At 53.5% G+C, this 11,015-nt stretch overlaps 1 protein-coding gene across 1 annotated transcript in view; it reads right to left on the bottom strand.

Moving 5' to 3' along the window:
• The window catches only part of AHNAK (AHNAK nucleoprotein), a 36,969-nt gene that overhangs the window by 19,072 nt on the left and 6,882 nt on the right, over positions 1-11,015 (bottom strand). Inside the window, exons 2-4 of the mRNA XM_074958099.1 lie at positions 2,572-2,653; positions 1,709-1,859; positions 166-353 (exon numbers count right to left, since the gene is read on the bottom strand). Coding sequence (XP_074814200.1) covers positions 166-353; positions 1,709-1,859 — 339 coding nt within the window. The 5' untranslated portion in view covers positions 2,572-2,653. The remainder of the gene's footprint in view (positions 1-165; positions 354-1,708; positions 1,860-2,571; positions 2,654-11,015) is intronic.

Below are 11,015 nucleotides of genomic sequence, written 5' to 3'. Positions count from 1 at the left end.
TCAGGTATCTTTCTGCAATGCCCTCTCTGGCCTGGAGGATTTCCTGACATAAGGGATGGCAACCAGGGTTCTGCAGTAGAATAAATCTGCTCCAGTCTCCACATGGAGTAGTTTGAAGGAATGTTTGGGCTGCTTTCCCTCCCCGCGGGTCACTCCCTCACTCACCAGAACAACTTCTGGGCTCCTGGGTGAGAACACATCGTGTGACCATGACTGTCCCGGCAATGGAGACTTGTCCCCCTTTCGCTGCAGCCGCAGCCCCACCGTGTGGTGGCCCATGCTGTTCAGCAACTGCGTGACCTCTCCAGACTGCAGGTTGTCAAAATAGATGGTGGCACTCACAATCTGATCACCTACAGGCGCAGAGAGAAAGGAGTGAAGCCAAGCTGATGGCACTGGCAATCCAGAGCCCAAGCAATAAACAAATCTCATTCAGTTACACATAGGGCTGATTAAACTAATCAAAAGCCTCTTCAATAGCATTGCAGCCTAAGCAGGGGCAACTTTGCCAAATGCTTTCCAGCACTCAGCTAATGGCTGTGATCTGCTGGCTGGAACACAGAGGGGATAATCTGGAAGGTCTTGCTGCCTCCATACTGCTGATTCCCTGTTTCATTCCCAGGGTGGCTGGAGGAAAGACACACGCCCCTGTTACCACACATGTCTCTGTGGGCTCCCCCTTACCCCCCAGAGCACCGCATGGAGCCATCAGTGACTGAATCCCGCCTCCAGGCATAGAGAGTCAGTGAGACAGTTCTGCAGCAAGAAAGGAGGGAGTGTCAGCACCTTGGAGCAGGCCCCAAACACGCTGTGGAGGCAGCACTGTCCAATGTATAAGGCACTAGACAGGACCCCTGGTTCTAGTCCTACCTCTGAGAGAACAGTAGGGTCCAGTGGGTTAGAGCAAGGGGCACTGGAAGCCAGGACTCCTGGGTTCTATTCCCAGCTCTGAGAAAGCAGCGGAGGTCTAGTGGGTTAAAGCAAGGGCACTAGGTGCCAGGACTCCTGCCTTCTATTCCCATCTCTGGGAGGGCAGTAGGATGTAGTCAGTTTGAGCAGAGGGTGCGGGAAGTCAGGACTCCTGGGTTCTATCCCTGGCTCTAGAAGGACTGTGGGGTCTGGCGGGTTAGAGCAAGGAGTACTGGGAACCAGGACTCCTAGGTTCTATTCCAAGCTCTGGCACTGACCTTGGGCAGTCCCTTCCCACCCTCGGTACCTCCGTTTCCCCTTCCACCCTGTGTCTGTTTAGACTGTGAGTTCACTGGGGCAGAGCCTGTCTCCCACTGTGTATCTGTGCAGCACACAGGGCATCTAGGTGCTACCGTAATGTACATAATATATGGGCTGTGCTGCCAGCACAGCACAGGAAGGAGAGAGAAGCTGAGTGGCAGGAAAACCCCCACCTCAGGGAAGAGGCAAAGAGACAGGGCAAGATGGAGAAAGGAGTCTCCATCAGCAAAGAATCAGGACAAAGACCCCCAGGCAGGAGGAGCCGTCTCCATGGGAGCAGGGAGGGAAAACCAGCTGCCTTAAAGCTACAGAAGCAGCAGAGAGAGAGAATTATGATAAAAGGGTTGCAAAGGAACAAGGGAAGTGGAGTCAGAATTTTGCATAATCCTCATTCTTTCCCCAAAGTGATAAACCAGCACAACCCCACCACCCTCCCACAACAACACATGTTGCTCCTGAGCTGGTGCGCTGTACTCACCTTCCTTCACAGTTCTGGCAGCAGGGGAAGTCTGCACCACCTGCTTCACGAAGACCCCATCTTCCGTCTGGTCAATGGTGATACCATGAGAGCCACTTCCTTGCCAGTTGGGGAGTAGGATCTCCCGTGTTTCTTCCTCTTCCTTCTCCATCTAAATGAAACAAAAACTAGAACTGAGTTCAGAAAATAATGAGTTAAGTTTATGGAGGATAGGTCCATCAATGGCTATTAGCCAAGGTGGTCGGGGCGCAACCCCATGCTCTGGGTGTCCCTAACCCTCTCACTGCCAAATGCTAGGATTGGAAAATAGGGGATGGATCACTTGATAATTGCCCTGATCTGTTCATTCCCTTTGAAGCATCTGGCATTGGCCACTATCAGAAGACAGGAAAAGGGACTAGATGGACCATTGGTCTGACCCAGTAATGGCCATTCTTAAAACAATATGGACAGAAAAGTTTACAGGCCAAAGCTATAATCTTTGGGCCCGGCTCTGTCTTCAGTTACAGGGGTGCAGCTCCATTGAACTCCAGGGGTCAAAGCAAGTGGGCTAGAACAGAGCAGTCACGGTCCTTTGTGTTTATCTCTGTAGTTTAGCTTTGGAAGCTGACAGTCTGGATGGACATGGGCTGGGCACAGTCTCCAGGCCCCTAAACCGTAATGCATAAATTGCAGAGGTGAATCATCCCTATGCAGAGGGCTTGGACAATGGGAATGTAAGTGCTTGCACAGGCTTAGTGCTGGCCTTCTGCACAGGCTGGATTTCACTCAGTGTGGATATTGCAGGAGGTGTAGCAGAGAGAGCAAGAATCAAGCATGTTTTATTTTTTGAGGGATGAATGGGCTGATCCTCTTTGACTGACCTTGTTGGGACTTTGGTCCTGGCTGGAACCGCCCCAGGAATTCCTCTCTTCACTTGCTGACCTTCGGTATCAACTTCCCAGCCTAGCAGAGAATTCAAAGAGTTCTTAATAAACCACCTGTTTGCATGTTTTTTACATTTAGCTTTTTCTGGTCCATTCTAGGATGAGCCCAGTAAGACAGTTGTAGGATCTAACAAAAAAAAGACACTGGTATCTGAACTACTCATGCTGTTACAGAAAACAATCCAACATAGACGTCACTGAGGTTTGATTGCCAGCTTTTTAACTGCTTCAATGGGGAATGATTTGAAAAGCTGTACATAAGAGCTAAATAGTATTCTTTAAAATTGATAAATGTTCATAAAGTCAAAATAAACTTTGAGAGGGAAATCCTGGCCCCACTGAAATCAATGGGAGTTTTGCCTTTGACTTTAATGGATTTCACCGTAAAAGAATACAGAGGTGTTTAAAAAAAAAAAAGAGAGAGATGCAAAGCCAGGAGATGTGTATCACAGTGAAACTTTAAACAAACCCCAACACTTGGACAGGCAGGAAATACAAAGTTAAGGTTTTCTGGAGGCTTTAACTATGCCCACAGAACCTTACCCCAAATTCCTGAGACCAGCCCGTGCCTGCATGCCATGCATTTGTGCACCACACTGCAGCCAGAGCTTCCCAGCACAGAGTGCAGTATGTGAAGAATGGCACATGTCAGAGAACGTGAGAGCCCGGGTCGGGAGCAGGGATTGTGGTTCATGGCCAGCACCAATGAGCTCAGTAAAAGAAAAGGTTTCTTTGAATGAATTGTTCCTAATCAGGCCAATGGGAATAGCTGGACACCCCCACCACCATGGTCTACAAAACCATTCTTTGGTCAGAGGCTTTGCTGAGCAGGAAGGGGTTAACTAGGGGCGAGGAAAGAGACTTGATGTAACAAGTTGGGGGGGGGGGGGTTGCTTGGGCCGGGCTGCCCATGGGACTGTCACCACCAGGGGGCGCTGTGCCTCTGCTAGTTCTGCCTGGTTGGTGTTTGTCGGCAACACCCATGCAAGCTGCCCCACCTTTCCTCTTCCCTAGCTAGCAAGGCAAAGAAACTTTCCCATTTCCAGCAAGCACAGGCCCCAGGCTGGAAGCGCTACAAGGGACCCAAGCCTGCGAGGGACCGAGTGCTCAGTGATGTGTCAGCTCTTGCAGAATCAAAGGCGTCTGAATTCAGGAGCCAAAATTGCAACCAGAAGCATAACACAATTCAGGGAATGTGCCCCGGAGCGGGGTGCAACCTACAGACCACAGCCCTTTCTGGCTTTAAAATCTATGAGTGGTTGCTGCAGAGCTCAGAAATCAATGGAAGCAACCATGAAGCTGGAGATCTGGTGCTAGGGGCTGCCTGGGGAGTATGCAAGGCTAAAGTGGAGACTTCCCACCAGGAGAACTGCCAAGATGCAAATCGAAAGGAGATTGTGGAATTGAGTGAGCCAAAGGCAGTCCAAACGTTTCGCTTAAAATCCGAAGAGAGGCAATAATGTTAACAACAATGTGAAGGGAGATCGGCTACCACAGAATCTGCTCCCAGATCCATGATGTTGGGCACTGCTATGTCCTGCCCCCAACCAGCTGTCCCAGCTTGCAGCCCCCTGGGACACTGCACTCAGTCATGAAATCCACTGAGCACTCCTCCCTCCCCCTGAACTCCGCTGGAGAGGCCAAGGCTCAGCATCTCTCCAGCTCAGAGCCCTAGATATCACAGGCCGGATAGACCAGTCTCCTGTTGCCATCTGCAGGGCTGGCAGAACTTTGCATTGGTGGAAACTGCCCAAGCTGCAGAGAATCGGGCCCAAAGTGTTTCCTTGTAAGTCCACAGCTCCCAAATGGCCACCAGCGGCAGTCAGTCTGTGTCACCAAGGCACAGAGCTGTCGGGGGATTAACCTGCATTTGTGCTTAAAACAAAACCCACCACCCCCAGCTGCTCCCGAAGAACACAGATCTGAACATGGAGTGTTCAAAAACATCACTAGGGCAAGGAATAGCAGCAGCTGTGCAACACATTGTCAAATGTAACCCTGAGTGCCCCTCTCCTTTAACTGCCACACCCCCCTTGCCAGCCAGGGGCACTGGCCAGCTGAGTCTGGAAGCATCACAGGTAATATTCAGAGCCCCTGGACAGCTTTCTAAAGGCAACTGCTTAAACCTGAGCCCCTCCCAGCTCCCCAGACCAGTTCCTAGGTCTCCAGTCCAGATGTACTTTCAATGCACTCCTCAAGTCAGGAGAAGGGCAGCCCAGGGCAGGGGGAACAATGGCACCACTGGCCATTCCAGCATTTACACATTTTTAAAACAATAATTTAAAGAAAAGTTAATGGGATGTTGTCAGGCAGGTTAAACCCACACTGGATCCGCCTCCCCGGCTTAAAACTCAAACTGGGTGAGTCCTCCAGCATCTCAAACACCTGGGGAGGTGGGTTGTCTTTGCAAATCCATAGCATTGTTGCAGGAAAATAGTAAATAAAAACAATTTTAGTGGGTCACACACAATTATGTGTCAGGCTCCCTTTGTAACAAGAATGGTGTATGCACACGCATTCACCCGCACACACCTGTGCACTGGCAAGGCGTGTGCACACCCACCTGTGCCTCAATCGCTATACGTCATCCCATTCTGTCACCCTTCCGCTGTGCAGCACCTTACTCCTGGGCAGCTGCACGGCTGTTCACAGACTTTGGTGCTCTGCACTGTAAGGCACTCAGATCTGGCACAAGCTTCCTACTGGAATTCTGACCAGCCCCAGAAAGGCTCTCACTAAGCAGCCTGGTGGCTCTGCTCTCCTGCAGGTTCATGCAGGGTGCCCGGACCTGAGAGGCAATGTCTGTGCCACACAGGGTCACACAGGCTGGAACCACTCCACTTGTTTGGTTTCTGAGTAATTTGGAAAACTGCAGTAAAGTGGAGAACAAACTGGTTTGTTCCTCTCAGGTGGCTCAGGAGAGAGGCCTATGGGGTGGGTGTGGAGGCCTCCGAAGTGACTCAGCATGCACCAGGGCTGCTATGAATGGAGGGAGAGGCCAGAAATCTCAGCCAGCCCTCTTGGGCCTTTCAGTCCTAGATGCCAGCCAGCACAGGGCCCAAAGTCCAGCCCATCTGAGACCAAAGGAGAGAAAGAATCACATAGCCGGCTTGTTCTGCCCACTTGAAGGAAAGGCCCCAATGGTCTTTGTGCCTAACCCTCCTCTCTCCCCCACCACACACTACCTCCCAGCCCCATCCCACAGCTGCTGTCTTCCCCTCCCTTTAGGCCATGCCCTTGCACTCCGCTCTGTGGGGTGATCTCCCAGCATTACGCTAAGCCTGGTGCTGCAGCTCTGGGAGCCCTTGGGGGGCAGGGCACCTCCACATCATGGCATCTTATCCCGCCCATGGCAGCTATAGACAATATGACAGGGAAAAGTTTGGGGATTCCCTGTGCCCAGAGCAGGGCCCACGGGAGATTTCCCCAAGGGAGCCTGCCGTGGAGAAGGCCTTAGACCATGGTAATACTTGTAGCACCAACACCTGAGAGTTCACAGCCCTCTTCACCATGAAACAAGTGATGGAGAAGTATCCAGCTCCCACTAAGGCACTCAATACATGTCAGTTCCACCACAGACCCGGCAACGGCCAAGCTGCAAGAGGGGAAGGTTTCCAGTGAGCGCAAGAGCACTTGCCCCTCCAAGGGGAAACCCCGCAGGCATCCTGCACAGCAATGCCAGCCATGTAGTCACCAAGCTGCTGGTGCTATTCTCAGGTTCACCACGTGTTTAATTTCTTGATATTTTTAGATGCATCTGCCCTGCACACAGGTCTTTCGCTGGGCAAACTCATACTCCGGGAGGAGAGCATTATTCCTCCCCTAGGCGAACAGTACGCACAGCAGCTGTGAAACAAAAATCCCTCCCGAGTCTTGCTGGGGCTTTGCAAAGGTACAGTCTCTGTCCCTCCAGTCGTAGCTCCCCTACCCACATAGATGCACCTGGGCACGCTGCAGTCCCTCTGCCTTACTGGAAAGGTGACAAAGGCTCAGCTCCTAACCCTGGCCTCCAGCCCTGCCTCCTTGGGCTGTTGTGCACATGTCGGACATTTCAGCCCCTCCTCCCACAAGTCCCAACCCCTGGAGAATCTCACAAGTGACTGTCTTTATTTCCACACGGGGCTGTGAATGTTCAGATTCCACAGAAACCCCCAGTATCCCATCCTCCGGGGACAAGCAGCAGCCAGGCAGCTGGGGTGCTGAGACCATTGCCTATCATGCTGACCCACCCCGTATCCTTGTGTTCCCCTCTTGGTCTGTCTGCAGCCACCGCTCGTCCCCTGTCTTATACTTAGGCTGTGAGCTCTCGGGGGCAGGGACCATTCTTTTGGTCTGTGTTTGTCCAGCAGTTAGCACAGTGGGCCCTGGCTTATGACTAGGGCTCCAAGGTGCCTCCACAATACACATCCTACAGAAGAAACCTTCAGCAAGGGGAGGCTAAAGGCAGGAAAATGCTTCAGCGACTCTGTGTCCGTTTTAGCCTCCAACTTCAAGCAGAGAGAAAACTGGCTGCACAGGGATTGTGATCCCTTGTCCCCAGGGAAAGGGTCTCTGCCCCAGCAGCCAGGCACAGGGACAGCAGGGCAGCTGGAGTTCTTGATGGCTCCCTGTTAGGGCCAGGAAGATCCCTAGGGATTCCTTCCGTATGGCAAAGGACGGGCCTGAAGCACAGGGCTCCTTACCTCTAGATTCTAAAGTGGCCAGAACAGAACTTGAAAGGCAGGAGCAGGGGACTTATCCTTGTGTCTCCTGGTATCGATTCCAACAGGGAGAAGCAGAGGCAGGGAGCAAAGCTAGGAAGCTCTGGGCCTAGGAAGACTAACCTGTCATCCCTGCTGTGGCATCATAGCCCAGAGCATGGAAGAAGCTGGGACCTTCCTGCAGGGCTTGATGGCCCAGGCAGCCCCAAGTTGGGATGGGTGGCACCCCCCACCCAGGACATTATTCCTCCCCGTATTGCGAAGCTGGGTCTGAGATGGCTCGGAGAGTGCAGACTGCACGGTCCCACTCTGTGCTCACCCAGTGGCACACACACGAGGCTCAGCCTAGCCCGGCCTCTACACTTTTCTTTTCTTGCACTCGGGTGTCAGCTCAAGGGCCAGTTCCACTCCAGGTCACAGCAGCCTTCACTCCTCCCCCATCTCCAGGCGTTTGGAAAGAGGGAGCAGCTTGTGGCGAAGCTGCTGTGCACGCCCAGACAGCTGCCCCACCGTGCCCCAGAGGCAGCTGCATTTCCCAGCTGGCTGACATGATCCCTCTGCATCGGTTTGTTACATGTGCAAAGAGCTGGTTTCACAGCTGGCTGATGGCAAACAAGAGAGGCTGCTGCCAGGCCCACGTAATCTGTGCTTCGGGGGTTTCCTCCAGACATCAGTGATCCTTAACGTCCTCTCCTCAGCACCTCCACGGGCTGAAACCCTGCCTGCTGCATAGCCAGGTCATTATACCAATTTGCTCCAAACACACTGAGATAATCATCTCCAGGCCTCAAGAAAGAGGAGAGCCGCACACTTCTCCCAGACCAGGGGATAATCTATGATCCCAGGCCTCCGGTCAGCACCTCCAGCCTCCAATCTGCAATCAGGAAGGGTCCCGGGCAGCCACCTCCGGAGCTCCAGCTGCCATCACCATCCAAACCATCTCCAGGAGAGGGAGGACAGAGACTGGAGGCAGACCAGAGACAGTTAGGTGTCTAGGACACACAGAGCGTGGGGAAGGCACAGGGCGGCAAGAGCACTAATCCCCTTAGGCCCAATGGACACTGTCAGTTACTGTTGTGTGCACAGAGACGATGGGCTGACACAATCCCAAACCTCCACTCAGGACACAAAGGGAAGATCTGCTGAGCGAAGCTGGGGCTGCAGTGGCAGCTAATCTCGGAAAATCCATGGCCAGCACACAGTCAGACAGCCTCAGTAGAGCCCGAGCAGAGATTTCACAGGGTGAGTGAGGCAGACTCCAAGTTCAGCACCAAACCGCAAATGCATCCCCTCTGCTCTAGCACAGCACCCATGTTAAACCATGTTCTATACAGCTTGAGACCTTTAGAACAAGGCTCTGTGGTTTTCACTCTTCCTATGCTCGTGCCGCGAATGCAGAAGCCTCCATGCTACACCCCTGTGGCAGCAGGACACTTGTTGGGCTATCCACATAAGCGCCAGGCAGCTACCAACCATCCACTGGGCCTCCACACACACCCAGCATCCAACCACCCACTCTGATAGCTCCCACTCTGCAGCCTCTAGGCTGGGGAAAGATAAAGGCTCAAAAACTCACGTGGGGAGATTCCTGCTCCCCTAAGTCCTCTCTTGCAGCCCCTTCAGGCTGAGTCTCTGCCAGCGCTGCCAGGGCTCAGGGGGAATTGCTCGCCCCTCAGCCAACTGAACCTACAGGCTCTGCAGAGCAAGGGGTGCGACACCACATGGCCGCCCTAAGCAAGGAAACACGTGGAGGCAGGTGGCCAGCGACCCTCCCAGGCTCCTGTTAGCAAGGCCGGCTGCAGTAACACAGCCTGTGCTAGAACACTGTCCCGCTGCCCCGCCAGCCCAGACTCCCAGGGTCCTGTTCTTGACACCCTTCCCCCACAGTCTGTTTGATCTGTGGGGACTGGAGTTAGCCCAGCTCAGGATGCCACTCCCTCTGGCAGAGTCGCTCTGCTTCATACCGGCTTAATTGTACATGGCAGCAAACACAGATAAACGACTCCTGTAGCCGCTGCAGCCAGTCCTCAGGAGATTCCCCAGAGTGTTCCTCCAGCTACAGCATGGGTGGTTTCATCCCATCACACCCATGCACTAGGGTGTGCATGTGGGCACACACACACACATGAATGCACACACGCATCCCCAGACAGCTGCATACACATGCACAGACAGATGTACGTGTGCACACCCACACAGACCGAGGGACGCCTGCACACACCCCCAGAGATAGATGTACACATGTGTACACATATACAGATGTACATGCATGCACACACCCAGACAGAGACAGAAGTATGCACCCACACACAGACATACATACAGTGAGGGGTATGCACATGCACACACACAGATGTACATGTGTGTGCACGCCCACCCGCCCACCCACCGAGACATGCATACACGCGCACACCCACATGTGCACACACACAGACTGATGCACAAACAGACACGGGCACAAGAAGGAAAACAAAGTACGAGCCCAGGAATGAGGAGAAAGACAGGACAAGGGCAAAGGAGGGTGCTGAAGAAGCTGTTCTGGTGTCGCAGAAGGAGCCTGGGATGATTCCGCACTGCACCTGTGGACGCGCCCCATATGGGGGCAAGCAGAGGAGGGAGCACCCACCGTTGCCAGTGAGACATGTCTAGCTCTGCTGCCCACCGACGTTGGCAGGCTATTGTGGGGTCCGCTCCCGCCCAGCCGCTCTGTGGCGCATGCGAAAGTCCTTCTGTGCTCTTTGCCTAGCGCCCTGCAGATTTCACACATCCGTCTTCGGGTGTGACCGCGAGGGCCGCAGGGCCGACAACAACGGGCCACTTTGCTCTCGGCCTCTGTGAACAAATGGGCGCCTGTGTTCCCCCGGGACACATGGCTGTTTCCGACTAGTGCCGAGAGCGAAAGGGGGTGGGTTGTGCGGGAACAGTTCTCACCAGCAGTTCTCACCAGAGCCCCTGGGACAGCACCATGTCCCTGGCGAGTTAAACAACACCAGAAAGTCACATGACTGCCTTCGAAATCCAGTGACTGACCCAGCCGGGCACATTGGCTTCAGCCACATCAGCATCTGAATCACGAGGCAACCTCTGATTTTCTCTCTATCACCATAGTGACCCACCCATCCAGCCTCCTTATGTGCCCCTCTAGCTCTCTATCCCCATTACACCCTCCTCCATCTATCCATCCATCCAGGCATCCCCACACAGCTCACTCTCACTCTCTGTGGGTTTTAGGCTGCTGCCCATCACCCTAGCATCTGAGCACCTGCCATGTAAAAACAATAGTGGGCTTCATGGAGCCTCTGGAGAGGAGGGCTGGACCAGTGGAGAAGGGCGTGGAGCCTGGGCCTTGGGAGAAGTGGGCTCAAATCTCTGCCCCACAACAAGCTTGCTGTGGGACCTTGGCCAAGTGCCTCTCTCTGGGCCTTGGTTCCCACCTGCCCAATGAGGATAACAGCAAGGGTGTGAGAGGATAAATACAGTGTAGCCCAGATGCTACAGGGACAGGGAACAGGTAAGTCTCTAAGGGCACTTCTCTCTTTGTGGGGGGAAATAGTCTGCCTAGTGTTGGAAAACTTTTCTGCATCCAAAGAGAATGGGGAAGTGAGGGCACAATGGAGGGGTTGCAACAGGAGACCAGCCATTCGCTATCCAAAGAGAAGGGATCCCCCTGGCAGCAGGAAA

This window comes from Natator depressus, chromosome 7 (genome assembly GCF_965152275.1).
Source record: "Natator depressus isolate rNatDep1 chromosome 7, rNatDep2.hap1, whole genome shotgun sequence".
Classification (NCBI taxonomy): Eukaryota; Metazoa; Chordata; order Testudines; family Cheloniidae; genus Natator; species Natator depressus.
The sequence above is the reverse complement of the archived record's forward strand: the minus strand, read 5'-3'. Positions and strand labels throughout refer to the sequence as shown.